The sequence below is a fragment of the Lepisma saccharinum genome, chromosome 1 (assembly GCF_977018435.1).
Source record: "Lepisma saccharinum chromosome 1, izLepSacc3.1, whole genome shotgun sequence".
In the NCBI taxonomy this organism is placed as follows: Eukaryota; Metazoa; Arthropoda; class Insecta; order Zygentoma; family Lepismatidae; genus Lepisma; species Lepisma saccharinum.
The window spans coordinates 47245641-47268697 of NC_139229.1; the positions used below are offsets into that span (position 1 = coordinate 47245641).

Here is a 23057-nt window from a genome sequence, read left to right on the forward strand (position 1 = left end):
CAGGATCGCCGAGTCACTGTGAAGCAAATTGCGGCAGAACTTGGTGTGAGCTATGGAAGTGTCCAATCAATCATCACAAAGCACTTGGGCTTCCACAAAATCACAGCTCGGTGGGTTCCCAAGCTGCTGAATATTGCTCAAAAAGATGACAGAGTTCGCATTGCTTGCCAGCTTCACACTCGTTTTGACGTGGAAGGGGAAGCATTTTTGCATAGCATCGTTACCTGTGACGAGACATGGGTGCATCATTACACCCCAGCATCCAAGCATGCCAGCATGGAGTGGAGGAGGAAAGGCGAAGGAAATCCCGTGAAGGCCAAAGTCCAGTTGTCTGCAGGGAAGGTGTTGGCCACGGTGTTTTGGGACTACTGGTGGATTTCTTACACGAATGTCGGACCATCAACGCACCCTACTACTGCGGCCTCCTGGATCATTATCGATTGGCCTCATTATCGATGCAAACGACGAGGCTGTCCCATCCGCCAGGTCTTGTTCCTCCATGACAATGCCAGACCCCATACAGCAGGTGTTACGTGGCAGAAACTGGTGTAAATGCACTGGGAACCGCTTCCAAATCCACCATACAGCCCAGACCTTTCACCATGTGATTTTCACCTGTTCGGACCCCGCAAAGAAGCACTTGGGGGGGAGCGATTTGCGACCAACGATCAGGTGGAAATCTTTGTACGCAACTGGTTGGCTATCTGCCCAGCTTCATTCTAGGAGAAGGACATCAAGAACCTACCACAACGTTGGGAAGAATGTATCACTAAGGGCGGAGACTATGTAGAAAAATAGGATGTGGCAATGTCTCTGTTTCCTGCAATAAATTTTGTTTTTCCGCAAAAGGCTCATTCATATTTGATTCACCCTTGTACATCCAACCCTAATCAATACATCCATCCAAATGCTAATTGGTCCATCCCGATCCATCCATCCATCCATCCAAATCCTAATCTGTCCATCCCAATCCATCCATCCATCCATCCATCCATCCAAATCCTAATCAGTCAATCCAAATCCCAATCAGTCCATTCCAATCCATCCATCCATCAATCCAAATCTTAATCAGTCATCCCAATCCATCCATCTGATACATTCATCCCATCCCAATCCAAATCATCCAATCCATCCCAATCCAGTTCCATCTCATTACCTTCCAATGAAACCCATCCACATTCATTCATCCCATCCCAATCCAATCAAATTCAATCCATCCATCCCAATCAAATCGAATCCATCCCTCTGAATCCAATGCAATCCATCCATATTCATCTGTTCCAATCCAATGCTTTCCAACCTTATCCATCCATCCAAATCCAATGCAATCTGTCCATATCCATCAATCCCAATCCAATCCCAATCATATTCATCCATCCAGTTATAATCAATCCATCCATCCCATTCCAATTCAATTTATCCAAGTCAATCCAATCAAGCAATCCAATCCATGTCCATCCATCCAATCCAAACAATCAATCCATCCCAAACACTTTTATTGATATGTCTCTAACTACCCTCACCAAGGTAGATGCACCAATGGCAGACTATCAGCAGAGAGTTTTTAGAGCTTCGATCTCAGTACCTCAATTTTAATGTGTTTTGTATGGATGCATTAGTTGAATCAGTTGGTTGTGCATTTGTTATGGACTCCCAAAGTTCCAGTTACTTTTTACATTCTGCGTGATCCATCCATACGGTGGAACTGTACATAGTCGTAAAGGCATTGGACTTTGCTGATGTTCACTGTCTGAGGAAAATATTTGTTTGCACAGATTTGACTAGTAATCTCCAGAGTCTGGAATTGCAGACTTCCAGACATCCTGTAGTGCTTCGACAGCCCATGTTATTATCTGCCAGTCTGTTTCTGCTGGGTCCCTAGTCAAGTAGGCATCAAGGGGAATGAAACAGCTGATACAATAGTGTTTTTAGCTTTTTGCGAATAGCCAGACTCTTCCACTGTCTGTGAGAAAGCTTTTAGTTTATTATTTCATTTTAATGTGTTGTGTTTGTCTTGTGCAGGTCCCTTTTGCACTTTTAACTTTTCTCAAGGGGCTTTTTACACTCCATATTTTAACATTTTAAGTGAGAATCTTAGATAAGGGGATATTTCCTCGTATACTTTAAAGGTTGCAAAATGGCCTAATGTTGCCGAAGCACCCAAATTTTAATTCAGTCGATCAATCAATCCATCCAATCATAATCAATCCATCCAACCTTAACCCATGCATTTCATTGCAGCTCAATCCATCCAATACAATCTATGCAAGCAATCCAATCCATATGCATCCATGCAATCTAATCAATCCAATTCCATTTTATCTCATTTTCTTCCAATTCAACCCATCCACTCCATTCTAATCCAACCCATCCACACCAATCCAGTCAATATCCATCCATCACAATTCAATCCACCCATATTCATCCATTCAAATCCAATCCATCCAACATGTCAATCCATCAATCCAATCTAAATCCATCAATACGATCCAAATTCATCAATATAATCTGAATCAAATACTTCCAATCCTAATCAACCCACCCACCAATCCTAATCAATCCATACCAATCCATTCATCATGCCATCCCAATCCAAACCATCCAATCCAATGCATCACAATCCAATTCCATTCCATCTCATTACCTTCCAATCCAACCCATCCACATCCATCTCAATCCAATAGAATCCATCCATATCCATCCACACCAATCAAATTCAATGCATCCATATCTTCTATTCCAATCCAATGCATTCCAATCCATCCAATTAAGCCAATGCACTTCCATCCAAGCAATCCAATCCACACCTATCCATCCAAGCAATTCAATCCACATTCATCCATCTATTCCAATCAATCCAACCCAAATATTCCAATCCACGTCAATCCACCCAAATAAATCCCAATCCAATTCCATCTCATTACCTTCCAATTTAACCCATCCATACCATCCACCCCAATCCATCCATCCCAATCCAAATCCATATCCATCCATCACAATCCAATCCATACATCTCCATTCATATCAATGTGACCAATCCATCCATATCCATCCATCCCAATCCAATATCTCCAATCCAATCCACATCCATCCAAGCAATTTAATCCAAACCATCCAATCCAATCCATCACAATCCAATTCCATTCCATCTCATTACCTTCCAATCCAACCCATCCACATCCATCTCAATCCCATAGAATCCATCCATATCCATCCACGCCAATCAAATTCAATTCATCCATATCTTCTATTCAAATCCAATTCACATCCATCCAATCAAGCCAATTCACTTTCTATCCAAGCAATCCAATCAACACCCATCCATCCAAGCAATTCAATCCACATTCATCCATCCATTCCAATCAACCCATCCCAAACATTCCAATCCACACCAATCCACCCAAATCAATTCCAATCCAATTCCATCTCGTTACCTTCCAATTCAACCCATCCATACCATCCATCCCAATCCAATCCATATCAATCCAATCTACACATATCCATCCATCTCAGTTTGACCAATCCATCCATATCCATCCATCCCAATCCAATATGTCCAATCTAACCCACATCCATCCAAGTAATTTAATCCAAGGAATCCAATCCATGCCATCCATCCAAACCAATTTACATACATCCAATCTATCCAATCCATTCCAATACAACATATCCCAATCCAGTTCATATCCACCCAATCCAATTCACATCCATCAAATTCAATCTATATCCACATCCATCCAATCCATCTCCATCCAAATGAAATACATCCATTCATTCCAATCCAATCCAATCCATCAATCTCAATCCAATCCAATCCTATTCATCAATCCCAGTCCAATCTAATCCCATCGATCAATCCATCCATGATCATTTAAGAACATTCCACAATATTTTGTGTAGTTTTTATGATTTACACAATAACAAACCAACTTAAAGTGTACCAGGATCTTTCTTCACAGAAATGAAAAAGAAACAGTTACATGTAACTAAGACATTCTCAAAGCACAAGTTCCTATGAAGATACATTTTACATAGCATGTGACAAAATTTTTGTAACTACAGAGGCATTGCATGATAAAACAATTATTATTCTTTTTATGTTTGAAATTGTGATAATTTTTCTTGTATGAAGGAAATGTATGAAACCTCATTTGAAATCATTTCATTGTATATCACTCTAACTTAGTGTATCAATGTTGTGATTTTTTTCAGGCTTGCACAGTTTTTGAGCTATATGGAGTTTTGGATCCTACCACCCGTGATTGGACAGATGGGTTACTTTCCTCCATATTCCGTGACATCAACAAACCAACAGATAAAGTGGAGAGAAGATATATTTTATTTGATGGTGATGTGGATGCTTTATGGATTGAAAATATGAACTCAGTGATGGATGATAACAAACTCCTTACTTTAGCAAATGGAGAGCGTGTTAACTTGATGCCATATTGTGCACTTCTTTTTGAGGTATTCATGTTTAATTACTTTGCAATTTAATGTAATGTTCTCAATATCTATCAAGAACATGCCATGTTTATAAAAGCTAACTCTCACTCTTGCTCTTGCTCTGTCTGTCTGTCTGTGTGTGTGTGTGAGTAAGTAATAAGTAAGTAACCATCTGGTATAAAATTGCAAATGTTCTTTGAAGTACCTAAACTTTCTTAATTAAGGTTTGTAACTTTAACGGATATTTAGACATTAATTTGCAAAATCAGGGTATATGAATTAAAATGTAAAAAAAAAAGTAAAGTGCTCCCCTGTGCTTAGCACCATGCCATGAAGGCATGTAGGGGATGTGAGGGTAATGCCCCACACTTTCTTGATCCGGTCGTGAGGGGGGTGATGTGATCAGCATCATGCCCCTGACTACCTTTACCTCCCAGGGTTTCCCCCAGGTACCCATGTCATTTGATGCTGGGTGGGCGCCGGGGTTGCTTCCAACGTTAGAAAAGTTCCCGGATTTGAACCAGCCGGGGATCGAATCCGGGACCTATAGCATGGTAGTCAGTAATGTTACCGACTGGGCCACCGCGGCCACTATTATGAATTATACATTTATATTCATAAAAATAAAAGGAAAATGGGTGAATTTTGCACTAAATTACTGGATATTTACAGATATATTTCATAAGTAAAAGTATCAGTAATTTCACCAAAAAAGTTGATCACCAATATGCATTCGCTGATACCAGTAGAGTGCAGATTAAGCCATTATATTCCTAAAATAACCTCTATTTCTGTTATATGGACAAACAAAATACAGTAGAACGTCATTTATCCACACGTCAATTATCTGCAATGTCAGTTATCCACACACTCCAGAAAGCAAGAGCAGGAAAAAAAAAAAAAAAAGACTATCAAATCTGTTCAAAAACAAAATTGATTATTTTTCTGCATAAACAACATAGTACAGGTACAGTACTGTAATTTTACTCATTTTCTCATGTCTTATGTTTTCTTGTATTGTATACGTATGTAGTACTGTGTACTGTATGTATAAAATAAACCTGTACTGTACATGCTGTTCTTTGTTAAATAAACACATTTTTGATTATCTGCAAAAATCATTATCCATATAACCTTCGGTCCCAAATAATGCAGATAAACAACGTTCTACTGTACTACACTTTGAAAATGTTAAAGTAGTGATTATAAAATGATACTTAGAAGTTATATTGGCACATACACTTTTGAGCTAATGGAATATAGATTTGTTTGTTATACTTTGTTATACATCAAATTTGTTATCTGACAAGCTTAACAGTTGAATTTTTCTTGGTCTATTGTCATAATGTAAAAATTATTATTAAACTTCTTGCACATGTAATTTATATAATACTGTAAGGTAGTTTCAGATGTTCATGTTGTGTACCTAGTTTGGGCATGGGTTGTGATGCAAATTACCAAAGTAATCAGTCTTTTGAATGATTCTTTACCAAACACAAGCCATGTTTTTTGTTTTCTACTTATGCTTTCTGTAAGCAGTTAATTGTCAGTAAAATCTATAAATATTGAATACATCGCAAATAACAAAACTATATTCCTTTCTTTTATCAACCTGAGTTCTTGGGAGACACTATGTACATTGTGATCTATCAAGAAAGTATGATTTTCGAATGTTTTTTTACTTTTTAAATATATATGAGTGTGTATATATCTCTATGTGTATGCAATGTATATCGCCAATAATGACCGGACATTTACAGGAATGTGCTTACCTGGAGTTTGTCTTATGTCAGTACGGGGTAGGCCCGCCTCCAGGTTAGGGTAAATGTCGGTCGGTAGTCGCTTTCATTCCTCCTTCAAAATGGTGAACAGCTTAGTAGCGTTGTTGGGTAGTTTGGCCTGGATCGCAACTGGTGCTCTACCTCATCAAAGAGATGTTGACTGGGGTTGAGATCAGGACTCTGAGGTGGTCAGTCGAGTTCATTCACTTCCATGTTGTCAAACCACTTGGTTAAGACCCTTGCTTTATGGGCAGGCACATTGTCATGATGGAAATTAAAAGGGCCACTTCCGAACTGTTGTCACAAAGTGTTGTCTAATATTGCTTGATAGACATCGGCAGGGTTTCAGGCACCAAACCCAGACCAATAGTGTACCATGAAAAACAGCCCCATACTATGATTCTACCCCTGCCAAATTTCACGGGAATAATGTTCTGTGGCATCATTTCTCATATAAATAAATAAATACATTAATTAATTAAATCTGTGGGGATTACAAAAAGAATTATAGCTTTGCTGAATTAAAAAAAAAAAACTCCCCAGGAATTGCCAGTTTCACACACACATCTGTTAGATCACCACAACATGTAGCTTGATTCGTCACTCCACAGGATGTTTTTCAATTGTTCTAGGGACCACTGGGGATGTGCACCACTGTATCAACGTCCCATATTCCAGGTAGTATTCATTGCCTTATGTGCTGCAGCTTTCCCATGGAATCCCAGTGCCATCACCGCTCGCCGGATGGTATGAGTACCGGCATTGCTTCCTGATGCCATTCAAAAGTCTGTGGACACAGTGTCCAATGAAGCCTGCCAGTTTGACTTCACCACATGTCAGAGCACTCGTCAATCCCTATCGGTCAGTTTTTTGGTTTCCCGAGTCGCAGTTGTGGTTTTAGCACACCTTCACGTTTCCATTTCAGCAATACATCACTGCTCATGGTATCTGGAACCTGTCCGAAACCTCACGGATGGAGAGCTTGAATCGGTGGGCACCAATAATCATTCCCCATTCAGTCCCACTCAGCTCAAGTCATCCACTCATTTCGACTGCTGGCAGTGCATACACATCTACAGCACACTCACTGTTCTTCATGAGTCATTCTAATGGCTCATGACATGTATGGATGACATATGGGTGTTCTTACTTACAGTTCAGGGGTTGTCCAGTCATTATTGGCAACATAGTGTATACAGGGTGGAACTGAACTCTATCGACAAACTTTCACAGGTTGTTCAGGGATATTGGCTGATTGTTTTGATATGAGGAACCCATGATCCCTGGTACCTTATTACAGAGTAGTTGCATGTGTTCCATTTGTTCAAACTCTGCTACCTTTGTGTATGTTTATGCTGAATATGTTTCATTTCTCGAGCTAAACTACCTTTGGGCATGTTTTTCAGCGCAGTACTATTTGACTGATTGCTACGGTATTCGCTGTTGCACATAATGTTTAAATTTACATTCTCACCATGAGGTATGACCTCTAAGAACCATGCTCAGTCCTGTCTCAGGTTTGGTCCTCTGTATGTACTCGTACAGTACAGTTATTTAACTAACAAGTACGAATTTTGTCCTAGGTTTGTTTCTTTACTCACGTAATTTTTTGAATTTCTTGTATTGCTATTTGTGATATTACAGAAGGTGATGAGTAGTTGATTCATTTTTCTTTGTAATCTATCAGAACCCATCTATCACGGTCCAAAGGACATCATACAATTGATTGATTGAATTGTTGTTTTAAGTCCACTTTATGCACAGAAAGGCTAATCGGGACTGGACCTACAGTTTAAAGTGCAATCCAAACCACTATGTGCCTCCACTGGGTATCGAACCTGGGACCCCTTGATTACAAGGGGACGACGCTACCACTGCACTATCGGGGAAGCCCTGACATCATACAAGTATAGCACATCAGCATCACATCACTCTGTAATAAGGTACTGGGGATCATGGATTCATCATATCAAAACATTCAGCCAACATCCCTGAAAAACCTGTGAAAATTTGTCAGTAGAGTTTGGTTACACCCTGTATATTTTCTCAGTATTACAACTAAACCTAGTTACATTTCTTTTTGCTATAGGTTGGTAACCTTCAATATGCTTCTCCTGCAACAGTCTCTCGAGCAGGCATGGTGTATGTCGACCCTAAAGATTTAGGTTACTCACCATACTGGAACACTTGGGTAAGAAAACGACCTGGAAATCAAAGGAAAGAATTAGAGGAATACTATTCAAAATATATTCCACCAACAATGAGTCTGATATTTGAAGGCATAGTGGAATATAGAAGAGTGCCAAAACCTAAGCTTGTAGTGGGACAGTCAGAACTCGGTGTGGTAAGTTTCTATCGCCATTTATTTTGTTTATGTACATTTGGGCAAAGTAAGGATAGGGCCAAATTAAGCTACTGATAAGCATTCTGTAGGGTATAAGTTGACATTTTGCCTTGTTTCCATTGTGAACCAATGTACGAACATTCACAATAAATTTAAACACAGAGATTAGTATACTGCTCAGGTCAAAAAGAAATTAAATTTGTATAAAATCATTTCTTAACACCTTGTATGTAACTTTACGAGGCTCCCAAACTGGACCTTGGCGCATGGATGCCTCTTGGCTCCTGATGCTTAAAACCTAGTTGCCAACTTTGTAAACTTAGCTGCCAAATAACACCTCAATTAATTGAGACCAGCGTGTTACCTGCATTTAAACACATTTATAATGTAACATATTCGATGAACACATGTGTGACGACTTTTTTATATTTGATTTTAGTCACAATGCAACATATATGACATCAGGGACAGACAGTGGATTTTACTTATATGCGTGTGCATAGCGATCTCATTAATTACCACTATACAGTAGATGCAAATGCAAAAAAGGCAAGAACCCAGGAACATGTAACACCTCTTCAATTACCTTATACAGATCTTTTACCTAGAGTAAAATATAAACTACAAAAGCAATGGAATGACTGGTGCAAAAAAGTACTACAAATAATACAACCTATAAGTGGCATGCTCAAGTCTGTAATCAAAAACCTTGGTATCAGAACCTGAATCTGCCTTGGGCAGTGGTTGTTTTTATATTAAGAATTCATACAGGTCATGTTTTAGTTAATCAGCATTTAGCACGTTTAAAAATTGTGTCCTCAACTTCCTGTCAGTGTGGAGAAGGTATACAATTGCACAATGATTTATTTTTTCAATGCTACTTAAGACAACAATATCAAGACATTTTATTTAAAAATTTATTACGTGTTCAGGTTCCATTTCCAATATTAATATCTATGTATGACAGTAGAAAACTTCTTTCGTCACATGCGGGCAACATATTTGTTAAAACACTAAAAAAACCACAAACTCTGAGTTGAAAGCTCGGAAGAACTCCTAAGTGTTTTTCATCATGCTGTTTCTGTGTTATCAATACCTACATTAATCTCTGAGCCTCATACTGCAGTTATTCGGATACTTCATAGCTTTGCTAGAAAACATCAGATTACAAACTAATCTTAAACACTCTTGACCCTTACAAGGCGACGACCCTACCACTGCGCCATCGGGGAGGTCCTATTTGTAGTCTGATCAATGCTTCAGTTATAACAAAGTTCAAATACATGTCAGGTGAAGGAAGCGCGTGTTCTCATAAAATGTTACACAAAAATAAATGGTGTTTGAATGTTTGTAAGGACTGTAAACTAGAGAAGAATTCTACAATGCAAGTAATATCTACAAGAGGAATAATACCAATATATGGGCCTCCCCGATGGTGCAGTGGTAGCGTCGTTGCCTTGTAATCAAGAGGTCCCGGGTTTGATACCCGGTGGAAGCTCATAGTGCTTCGGATCCCACTTTAAACTGTAGCTCCAGTCCTGATTAGCCTTACGGTGCATAAAGTGGACTTAAAACACCAAATCAATCAATCAATCAATCAAAATACCAATATATATGAAAGACATCCGGGTCTTACCAATAGCATAGTGTTAATGTCATTACCTTGTAATCTAGGGGTTCTGAGTTCGATACCTGGTGGAGACACATAGAAGTTCACATCCTACTTTAAATTATAAGTCTAGTCCTGATTAGCCTTCTGTGCATAAAGTGGACTTAAAACAAGAATTCAAATTCAAAGACACCCAACATTTTTTTACTTTGGTGGTTTAAAAGTATCTAAAAACAACTACAGGGTCCTGCAACTAAACCTGACAGTTTTTAATTACAAATAAAAACAAAACTCTTTCATCCAACAAAGTCAATTTAATACATGTTGTACTACATCTCAAAGCATTTTAGGAAAATAACATGAGAGGTAGTTTCATGCAGTATCTTTAAAAGGACATTTCATTTTTGGAATGACTACTCAAAACAGACACACAAACTCATTTGATGTTCACGGGATTTTGAACCTTACGATGTCCGTCAGGTGTTCCTTTCATTGCTGATGCCATCTCCTTTAAGTTCCTTACCCGCAATAAATTGGTATTCCGACTGGTGAATGTTAGAGTGCCGACAGAAGGCACGCTGCGTTGCCACCACACATTAATTATGAAAAATGTCTCAAACCACAAAGGCACTTTGTTGTGCTTCCCGCTGCTCGATGCTTAGTGACATCCCAAGTGACCACCATTGGGCCAACGCCAGTTTTTACGTGGGAAAGGTTGGTTTTACGTTGGTTGGCAAATTGATGTTGGTCTTACGTTGGTCCAACGGTAATTTTGCCAACATTTGCCCAACCATGGAAACGTGAGTCAAAATCAGTTTTAAAAACAACTTTTTAATGCTTATACAACTTTCAGGAGAATGCTGGAAATACTAGAGTGTAAAATAAGTGAAATGTAACAGTGTTTCTTTTCAAATATTTCAGTCACAGCACATGCTGGAAATATAATATATTTTTAATGAAAGTAGAAGCTATTTTTAACTTGCAGTCACTCACCATTCCTTTGAAAGATGTGTTGGGAATTGCTTATTGTTTGTCTCTTTTGCTGTAGTAGAACAAGAACATCTTACAGGCATTATTGTGAAAGTGGTTAAGCAATGTTATGTGCAGACTAAATTCCATGAGAGATGGAAAACTAAGTAAACTCTAGAAGGTTTTTGTGCTACCACTTGAAGGTATGGTACCTTGAAAACAATGATACCATGTGACTGAGAAAGTGCTGTGCATTTTTTTATTTTCATAAATAACTTGAACTAGTGTTTACATTTGGCCTCACAATAAATTATGCATATATATAAGAAAACAAACCTATCCATTCTTTAGTTTTTGGGCCAACGTAGTAAAACCATACGTTGGGGCAACATAGTAAAACCATACGTTGGGCCAACGTAGTAAAACCATACGTTGGCCCAACGTTGGAACCACGGCCAAAATTACCGTTGGCCAACAGTCTGTTTTTATGTTGGGCCAACCATTGGCAAACCATTTTCAGTACGGTTGGCCCAACATTGTGCCAATCGCTTTTGGTTACTTGTGATGCTGACATGCTTTGAGATAATGAACAGCTGAATGTCGTTACCTTGAACAACTTCTGTTCAGTGTTAATTTAAAAGCCATCAGATTCAGTTGCCATGCCTCCCAGATGTGCTATTCAAAAAATTAATAGTCCTTGTAAAGAAATTGCATGAAACTGCTTCTCATGTTATTTTCGTAAAATGCTTTGAGATGTAGTACAACATGTATTAAATTGACTTCTTTGCATGAAAGAGTTTTGATTTTATATGTAATTAAAAACCATCAGGTTTAGTTGCAGGACCCTGTAGAATTAATAGTATTTGCAGTTTATTACAAATATAGCTTGTTTGAAAATGCAGAATATGTCACTAAGAAATCTACATATTGCTCAGTCTGTTAAGGATGATATATTGTCACTGAAAATAAAATATATCGAGTGATAGTAGCGTTGTCGCCTTGTAATCAAGGGGTCCTGGCTTCGATACCCGGTGGAGGCACATACTTTAAACTGTAAGTCCAGCCCAATTAACCTTACTGTGCATAAAGTGGACTTAAAACACCAAATCAATCAATCATATCGACTGATAGTGCAGTAATATTTAATTGCATGTTGTCCCTCCACGCGACTCCTACTACTGTCAGGAAGACCCGCACTAAATATATATATTTATTTTGATCATTAGCAGATCATCTACTAAATTGTTGGTAAATTTCTGCAATCAGTTTTCATTTGCAGTGGCTAAATCTACATTTGCAATATATTACAAGTGGAATGATAATGATTGCATAAACTGTAAACAATTTTGTAATAAGAACACACATACTTACTTCGTTCTGCTGGTGTTGGTGTTATCAATGTAATAACAAATAAATTTCAGAGAAAGAAAAAAAAACAGAACAAAATATATCTTTAAAGCAATTGAAATAATGCCTTTGCCTTTAAACACAACATTTCGAGCCTAGTGTCTTTTTTCAAATTATTCAAAAATTTCATTGTAATGTTCAGTTATGTGTTTCCAAGGTAACTCACATTCTCTTTGTTTAAAGATATTGTTATTACTGGAATTTAAGTGCAACTGTTACACATTATTTCATATTTTGTGTGCATCAACCCATCTGCCAAAATCCAGTGTTGCCAGTAACATTATTTTTTTCAGTGACAATATCTTGAAAACAATAGCATGTTACAGAAGTAGTCTGGTATATCCTTCTAATCACTTTCAATCATCCCTATATCCTATAAATATAAATATCTTATCCCTCTATTGGATAATCTTCATAGTTTTCCTTTAGAAAAGAATGTGTCAGTTTTGCCAAAGATATTTGCGCTTCATTATGACAGAACTCACACTCACCTTACAGGTGAATATTTTCTTTATTTTGAATACATGGCTGAGTTTAAACAATACTACATTTATGTTTTTTACTCTTGACATGTACAAATTGAGAGTAAGATACCTTTATTTCACACTTTCTCCATTCATCTTTATGCAATAATGTACTCAGATCTTATTCTTCCCTGTAGTACAGCGTAATTTTAAAGCCTGTGCTAGATTTTTAAAAATCGGTATAATTAAATGGTTCAGAACAAATACTTGAGATTTTTACAGTCCTCATCAGTGTTCTATATGTTCGCTCTTTGTCACGATTTCTGCACACACCCAGCATATAAGGATTGACTGCGCTTATGGCAGCAGTGATTCAGTGTCGCAGATCATTGAGGTCCTGTGGTAGGGATGCTACATAGACACGATCCTTGATGTAACTACACAAGAGGAAAATATCCCACTTGGATATTTCCAAATTCCACACTGCCATGACTGTGGCTACAAGGGCAATCTATCAAAGGAGAACACCACAAAAGAACTATGCGTTAGAAAATTTAATCCATTTAAAATTTAACAACTACAAAAATATTGTCTGTCTTGAACAATATATATATATATATATATATATATATATATATATATATATATATATATATATATATTATTTTATTAAACAAGTCTTGAAGCTTTCCTGGTGACAAATGATGAACAGAATCTCTCGGGATATCAACCAGGTGAATTTCAATTGAGTTAATAGAGAAGAAAGTTATGTACAGAGATAGGAACTCACTGACGTTATTGGCAAATGGGATAAACCAATTTTAGGTGTATACTTTTTTTCTCTTAAATTAATTGTTTTTGAAATTAAAATAGTTTTCACAGTGAAATGTCAAGTGATACTTCTCCATGTCATGCACAACAAGCAGACTGAGGTTACATGTCATACACTATTCATGACAAGCAACTTCAAAAGTTTTTTTTTAAATATAGGAATAGGATGAGAAGGTGCCAGAAGGGCGGATTAACACAAATGAAGAAGGAGACAGTAAACACTTACCACACAAAAAAGAAAAAGTTTGATATTTCATGACCCAGGTCGCATTTTCAACAGAGAAGAAAGAGATCGTGGTTACAAAGAGTAGAGGCACAGAATACTGACGGCAGCATTACTACTGTCAGTGTTGCCAGAAACAGTAATGAGATAGAAAACAAAGTTACTTTCACCAGTGTTTACTCCATGGTGGGTGGGTGGTTTCAGGAAGAGGGGAAAGGGTTATTGGTTGACTAGGTTGAGTCCGGGGGGTATAGTGGCATGCATGCCTGATATATAGGCCCTATCCTATCGCCTGCGAAAAGATATGTCTGTGTGTGTGGGGGGGGGGGGTAAAAGATGGATAATGGCAACACGGAAACAGTTGTTGAAGGTGATATTATGGCTGTTGGTGAGGATGGCAACTGTGAAATCAGAGTTTTGGGTGGAGGAACGGTGATTATTGATCCTTAGGTTCAAGGGGGTGGAGGTTTCGCCCAGGTAGAAGTTGCCACAGATTTGGCAGATGAGGGTGTAGATCAGGTTGGATGAGTAGCAGTTGCCCTTGGGGTGAAGGGTGAACTCACCTGCGGCTGTGGGGATCAGGAAGGTGGGGGAAGTGATGAGTATGGGGCATGTCTTGCACTTGGGTTTGTTGCACCTGTGAGCTGGGGGGACAAAAAGTTTGATATTTCGCGACACAGGATGAGATGGGAGTGTTTTGGACCAAGATGTTCTAGAGGTTGGGGCAGCGACTGAAGACGACCCTAGGTTTATCCCGAAAGATGTCCCTGGTGTCAGGATCACTGTGCAGGATGGGGAGGAGGGAGTGGAGGGTATGTCTGATTTTTGTGATGTGGGGGAAGTATTGGGTGATCAGAGCTGGAGGATTGGTTTTGGGTTGTTTGGTGCAGTTGTGGGAGATGGCTCTTGTGATTTGTTTGTTGATGAGGGTGGAGGGGTAGCCACGGTTGGTTAGGGCTTGGTGCAGGTGTAGGTTGTAGTTTGGCGAGATGAGGGGGATGAGTTGAGGAGTTGGCCTCTGAGAGCTAGGGAAAATGGGTCTCCCGCAATGTAGATGTCCACATTTAGGAAGGTCACTTGGTCTTTGGAGTGGAACCAGGTGAATTTGAGGGTAGCAAAGTTGATCAATTGGTTTACGAATGTAGTGAGGGAGGGTTCACCATGTGTCCAGAGGAGGAAAATGTAATCTATGAATCTTAGCCAGATGAGTGGTTTCAGTTGTTGGGAGTCAAGGAATTCCTGTTCTAGCCTGCCCATGAACAGTTTGGCATAAGAGGGGGCCATACGGGTACCCATAGCTGTGCCACGTATCTGCAGGTAATGTTGGTCACCGAAGCAGAAGTTGTTGCAGGTAAGTACAAGGTTGGCTAGTTGTATCAGGAAGTGGGTGCTGGGATTGTGGGGTCTGGGTCGGCTGTTAAGGAAGGATTCCATGGCCCGGAGGCCATGGGCATGGGGAATATTGGTGTAGAGGGAGGTGACATCAACTGTAGTGAGGATGGTATTTGGTGGTAGAGGTGGTAAGTTGTGAATGATGTCAAGGAAGTGGTTGGTTTCACGGAGGTAGGAGGACAGGGCTTGGACGAGGGGTTGGAGGTGAGAGTCTTTATAGGCTCATATGCGTACAGTAGGTGAATTGTAGCTGGACACAATATGTCTCCCGGGATTCTTCAGTTTGTGAATTTTTGGGAGGAGGTAGAAAGTGGTGGTGCAGTGGTTGTCAGGTATAAGTGAGGAGATGGAGGAGTTGGATAGGCCTTCAGGGGGTCCTCAGGAGAGGGCAAAATCACGGATTTTATCCAAGTGTGTGGTGGATGAATCAACTGTGGTGGGCTTGTAGGTGGATGAATCAGAGACTTGGTGGGAGACTTCTGCAACATAGCCAGAGGAGTTCATACTACTGTGGTGGACCCTTTGTCGGCAGGGGGGAGGATTTTGATGTCCGGTTTGTTGCGGAGGGATTGGAGGGTTTGGTGCTGGGCAGGGGTTAGGTTGTGGTGGGAAGATGAGTTTTGGAGGCATGAACTGTCGGATACGTTTTTGACAACAGAGGTGATGTATCTTTTGAGGGGGTGGTTGTTGGGAAGGGTGGGGGGATCGTGGGGGGGGGGAGGGGGCAGAATTGGAGCAGACTGGGATGTATGTCTGAGGGATTAGCATTGGAGGGGGGATTCTTGGCCCAAAAATATGTCCAGCTGAGTCTGCGGGCGAAAGTTTGGATGTCAAATAATAGCCGGAAATTGTTGGGGTGGAGGCTGGGAGAAGGTGAGACCTTTGGAAAGGATGTCAATTTCGGTGGTTGTGAGGTTGTGACTGGAAAGGTTCAAGACGGAGGTGCAGTCAGTGGGTGGTTGTGGGTGAGGAATGTCAATATGCTGGGGGCATGTTTTGTCCGAGAACTGGTGCTCTTCTGTGGTGTGGTGGGGGGAGGGGCGTGGTTGGAGATGGTAGGTTGTGGTGGAGTGGGTAGCGGCAAGGGTGGGTCTGGAAGTAAGGGACATGTCGTTATGGGTTGGTGTTGTGGAGGGAGGGGGAGGGGGTATCCTGCATTTAGGGATTGTCAGCAGAGAATGGATAGTTTTTGCAGGTGTTTCTGGTTGAGGTTGTGGGCAATAGACTCTACACCAATATTCCCCATGCCCATGGCCTCCGGGCCATGGAATCCTTCCTTAACAGCCGACCCAGACCCCACAATCCCTGCACCCACTTCCTGATACAACTAGCCAACCTTGTACTTACCTGCAACAACTTCTGCTTCGGTGACCAACATTACCTGCAGATACGTGGCACAGCTATGGGTACCCGTATGGCCCCCTCTTATGCCAAACTGTTCATGGGCAAGCTAGAACGGGAATTCCTTGACTCCCAACAACTGAAACCACTCATCTGGCTAAGATTCATAGATTACATTTTCCTCCTCTGGACACATGGCGAACCCTCCCTCACTACATTCGTAAACCAATTGATCAACTTTGCTACCCTCAAATTCACCTGGTTCCACTCCAAAGACCAAGTGACCTTCCTAAATGTGGACATCTACATTGCGGGAGACCCATTTTCCCTAGCTCTCAGAGGCCAACTCCTCAACTCATCCCCATCATCTCGCCAAACTACAACCTACACCTGCACCAAGCCCTAACCAACCGTGGCTACCCCTCCACCCTCTTCAACAAACAAATCACAAGAGCCATCTCCCACAACTGCACCAAACAACCCAAAACCAATCCTCCAGCTCTGATCACCCAATACCTCCCCCACATCACAAAAATCAGACATACCCTCCACTCCCTCCTCCCCATCCTGCACAGTGATCCTGACACCAGGGACATCTTTCGGGATAAACCTAGGGCGTCTTCAGTCGCCGCCCCAACCTCTAGAACATCTTGGTCCAAAACACTCCCATCTCATCCTGTGTCGCGAAATATCAAACTTTTTGTCCCCCCAGCTCACAGATGCAACAAACCCAAGTGCAAGACATGCCCCATACTCATCACCTCCCCCACCTTTCTGATCCCCACAGCCGCAGGTGAATTCACCCTTCACCCCAAGGGCACCTGCCACTCATCCAACCTGATTTACACCCTCATCTGCCAAATCTGTGGCAACTTCTACCTGGGCGAAACCTCCACCCCCTTGAACCTAAGGATCAATAATCACCGTTCCTCCAACCAAAACTATGATTTCACAGTTGCCGTCCACAACAACAGCCATAATACCACCTTCAACAACTGTTTCCGTGTTGCCATTATCCATCTTTTACCCCCCCCCCCCCACACACACAGACATATCTTTTCGCAGGCGATAGGATAGGGCCTATATATCAGTCATGCATGCCACTATACTCCCGGACTCAACCTAGCCAACCAATAACCCTTTCCTCTCTTCCCAAAACCACCCACCCACCATAGAGTAAACACTGGTGAAAGTAACTTTGTTTTCTATCTACTGTTTCTGCAACACAGACGGTAGTAACGCTGCCGTCAATATTCTGTGCCTCTACTTTTCGTAACCATGATCTCTTTCTTCTCCGTTGAAAATGCAACGTGGGTCACAAAATATCAAACTTTCTCTTTTGCGTGGTAAGTATTTACTGTCTCCTTCTTCATTTGTGTTTATCCACCCTTCTGGCACCTTTTCTCATCCTGTTCCTGTATGTATATATTTATATTATTTCTGAAGGTTTGTTTTCAAGTGTTCCAGGTGACAAGTCACTTCACTGTGGAAACTCTCTTAGTGACATTTGAGTTTATTGTGTGGATTTTTATCTTATCTACAGATATGCCAACTATGCTATATGCTGGATGCTCAACTTCCTCCTCTTGATGGCAGTGAACCTCTGGTTGGTGATCAGCTAGAGTGCTGCTTCATTCAGTCCCTTTACTGCTCTGTGGGAGCCACATTACTATCAGAAGATCGCGAAAGGTTTGACATTTTCATCAAGCAGTATTCAACTTTACTAATTGTGGAAGACACTGATGAATCAATTGCTGTTGGAAGTAAGTTAACAATAATAATTATTAGGGTTGAGCTGATACCACTTTGAACCGATACTGATACCAATACTCTTACCGATTCCCACTGATACCGATACTTGAAAATTGCAATAATTAAAATTTGTTGAAAATATTGATCAATATTGGTGTGTAAATATTCTTCTCCAATCATATGCATCAATTTACCAAGAAATTTTCTTCAGGATATTCAAGAATTACATCAGAATATTAAAATTGATGTTATGTAATCACAAAATATAGTTTTTCATGAAAAATTGGTGCAATAGAAAACGAAAGTTTGAATTTTTCATAATTTTCAGGATAATTGGACTCTGCAAAAGTGTCCTGCAGCATTTTTGTGGATCCTGTGAAAGAACAAAATGCCAGAAAAGTATCGGCTGGTATAGGTAGATGAATTCCACTGGGGTATCGGCCAATACATCGGCATTGGTTTCGGTATCGGCTCAGCCCTAATAATTATAATATTTATAAAAGGGCTGAGCTGATACTACTTTGAACAGAACAACATTGATTCCCACTCATTCAAATATTGATACTTGAACATTGTAACAACTTAAAATGGTTCACGATATTCAACACATTCCGGATGAGTAATGGGCATACCTGTTGTACAACTAAGATGGGCAACGGGCATAAAAAAAATGACACAATTGTGAACTCAGTTAATCTACTTATCTAAATATTGTCTGCCTCTGTAATGGAGTGTTTAATGTAATAAGTAGGGCTCGGAAGTTGAGGACCTATAAATCGCCAAAAAAAGACCTATAAAAAGACCTAAAAATATAAAAAAAGGACCTAAAAATGGAAAAAAGGATGTATAAATGTGATCCAAATTAATTAATAACCAGTTTTAATTACATATTTAATGAATATGCATGGCACCTCCTTATCTGACTTGAGATCTTTGCAGGTGCATGCTGTCTGGTCGTATACACCGTGCTGAAAGCTTGAAACAAGATAAAGTTGCCACTTACAGTATGACCTTCCAGACAAGTTACGGTTAAAGGACCTTGTACTGTACCTGCTTCAGTCGCCCAAAAATTTTTTTCTCTTGTTTCAGGGATGGTTCAAATATATATTTTTTATTATTTATTTACTACAGAAAGGATGTTTAAGAGGTGATGAACTGATGATGATTCGAATTGAGAATGGGCAGTAAAAACATAGTCGAAAGAAAGTGAAGTTGCAAAAAAAAGCCGTTAAGACCTAAAAAAAGGCTAAAAAAGAACCAATAAGCCAAAAAACGCCGAAAAAGGCAAAAAAGGACAAATAAAACCCATCTTTTTCTGGCCTACAATGACCCAAAATGAACATATATGTATTATGTTGGACCTTGTCTTTGGACACTAGGAAAAAAAAAAAGATTTTTCCTCAACTTCCGAGCCCTAGTAATAAGCTATGGAATCTTACAAAAGACATGGATGTTTTGTTGTGTGTGTTCATCTGTCATGAAAATTGTGACATTGTAAGAAATAAAACTTGTTCAAAATATCGATTAATATTAGTGAGAGTATTCTACTCCAATTATGAGCATCAATTTATAGGAGTTTTAATTTAAAATATTAAAAAATTACATAAGAATATAAAAATACCTGTTAAGTAATCACAAAATACAGATTTTTCACATCTGCATCAGCTCAGCCAAGGCTGGATAAATGATAATGAAAGGAAACTATAACACTTGCAGTACAAGCTGAAAAATTTGATATTTCGTGGTCTTCTTTCTTTATGCAGCTACACTGCTACATGACACCAACATCGTCTTTGTTTCTGTACTTCTAAAGTGGACATGAATGCAAAAATTTTGAATATAACTTTGGATCTGAATACTAGTAGCTATATTCTAATGTAGTTATTAATGTATTGGTTCTCTAATAGTTTCTTCTAAAAATTATAAACTCTAATAGTCTGAGGTGCAAGTAGTTTGCAGTTTTACTCTGTCGCACACACATATATACATATTTTTTAGGTGACCTAGTATCATTTAGCCGACTAAAAGTACCTTTGTTCAAAAAATATATAGTTAATGTTAAATAACTCTCATGTCATGTGCACATTGATGTAAACATACAATGTTGATTTTTTTTTTTTAAGGAAAACTTCCATCAAGATTACCTACATTGTTTGATTATTACTATGATATTAAGTCAAATGAATGGAAGCCATGGAATTACTTGGTCCCAGAGTACACACATGATAGAACTCTTACCTTCAGCAAGATATTAGTTCCTACAGTAGACACAGTGAAGACAACATGGTTGCTTCAAATCTTGACCATAAAGGTATGTGCACACCTTTTATGTTTTTTAGCAATTGCTATTTGATAAACATTGCTAATTACTTTGTTACAGCAGTTAACTGTGATAACTATAACATATCTTCAGTAATATTTCTGTCGGTCTAATGAGGAGTTTCTTCTATAATCTTCATTGTAAGGTTAAACAGCTTAGGACGTAACATAGACAAGTCTTCTTAATCCTTCAACAACCATGACACTCAGGATTAACTTTTGTTTTGTGAACTGAGGTATCATGAGAATACATGGCTCAATAAGTCACTTAACACCCCCAGTACAAGGCCACTGCAGCACGCAACATGGAAATGGTGATGACCAATCGTTATCAGGCCAAGGGGGAACCACATTGACGCCACCCACATGGTCGGCGGCCATCTTGATGTCCGCCATCTTGAATTCAACTTCCGAATTTTAAATGGGAAGGGGGTCGTGCGACATATCAAAATGGGCTAGAATTTCACGAGAAATGCAATGGTGAAGGTTTTTTCAACGTATCTTTAACCAGTAAAAAGTTATGACTGAATTCTTGTACCAATTTGCTCCTTTTTGAGGTGAGAAAAATGCCTTAAAATTTGTTTAGCGCTTCGGTAATGCATCGAGATCAAAGTGATGTCTATGGAGAGACGTTCGCATGCCATTGCACATTATTTTAATCGGATACATCCATGAAGAGCTGTGCATTATGAATGGTTGTCGCGAACAATTTACCTCAAAAAGGCGCAAATTGGTACAAGAATTCAGTCATAACTTTTTACTGGTTAAAGATACGTTGAAAAAACCTTCACCATTGCATTTCTCGTGAAATTCTAGCCCATTTTGATATGTCGCACGACCCCCTTCCCATTTAAAATTCGGAAGTTGAATTCAAGATGGCGGACATCAAGATGGCCGCCGACCGTGTGGGTGGCGTCAATGTGGTTCCCCCTTGGCCTGATAACGATTGGTCATCACCATTTCCATGTTGCGCGCTGCAGTGGCCTTGTACTGGGGGTGTTAAGTGACTTATTGAGCCACCCTGTAGAATAATTTTTGCATTGTAGATATGCTAATGTCCTCCTCCGTAGTCGAGCGGGTTAAGGCGTTCACTCGTCTTGAGATCGTTCGCTGCGGGACGGCGTAGGTTCGAATCCCGCTCTGGTTGGAATTTATTCGGCCTGCGTATAGGGCCGGTGGCAACCCACCATCGTGAGGAAATTGGGGAGCTCCGAGTGAGTGAGCGTAATCCGGTCGAGAAGACCTACTATAACGGCTGGGGATACGTCGGGCTGACCCCCCGACTATTCCAATACTGGTTGAAGATCTCCACGCTTAGAGGTGACGAAGGAAAGCGTGGGAGGGAGATCGGCAGTCTGTAGGTATGCCTAGGCCCTTCATGGGCTGTTGCGCAACGGATTATTATAGATATGCTAATGATAGCAATTTATGGCAAAAGGAATGTAATAAATATTATGGATGTGCTGATATCGAAGTTGTATTGATACTGGTATGGCTTACAATATCTAGTGATGCCATCTGTAAGTAGAAAAATGCATGGATGCCAACTTCTAATGTTGGTTATTTTAATTTAGTTTACAACTAACAGTTGGGCTGAAAAGTTCTTAGGCTAACATAGTAAAAAATATTTTTTTGACAAAATTCGATTTTATTATTCAATATAGTTGCCTTTGAGGGCGATACAACGATTATAGCGGTCATACAATTTTTCGATGCCATTTTTATAGTACGATTTCTCTTTAGCCTCAAAATAGGCCTCAGTTTCGGCGATTACCTCTTCATCAGTGCTAAATTTCTTTCCAGCGAGCATTCTTTTAAGGTCTGCAAACAGGAAAAAGTCACTGGGGGCCAGATCTGGAGAATATGGTGGATGGGGAAGCAATTCGTAGTCTAATTCAAATAATTTTGCCATCGTTTTCATTGATTTGTGACACAGTGTCTTGATGAAACAGCACTTTTTTCTTCTTCAAATGGGGCCGTTTTTTTGTGATTTCATCCTTTAAACGCTCCAACAACGCTATGTAATAATTTCAGCTATCTCGATCAACTTCACTTTACGATCATTTAAAATTATTTTGTGGACTTTTTTGATGTTTTCGTCGGTAACAGCCTCTTTGGGGCGTCCACTGCGTGCATCGTCTTCGATGCTCATTTCGCCTCGTTTAAATTTAGCAAACCA

At 39.8% G+C, this 23057-nt stretch overlaps 1 protein-coding gene across 2 annotated transcripts in view; it reads left to right on the forward strand.

The window, feature by feature from the left end:
• The window catches only part of Dhc98D (Dynein heavy chain at 89D), a 519777-nt gene that overhangs the window by 245075 nt on the left and 251645 nt on the right, over positions 1-23057 (forward strand). For both annotated transcript variants that reach the window (XM_083131330.1, XM_083131320.1), the window contains 4 exons: positions 4213-4467; positions 8317-8571; positions 18351-18570; positions 20683-20870. In XM_083131330.1, coding sequence (XP_082987456.1) covers positions 4213-4467; positions 8317-8571; positions 18351-18570; positions 20683-20870 — 918 coding nt within the window. The remainder of the gene's footprint in view (positions 1-4212; positions 4468-8316; positions 8572-18350; positions 18571-20682; positions 20871-23057) is intronic.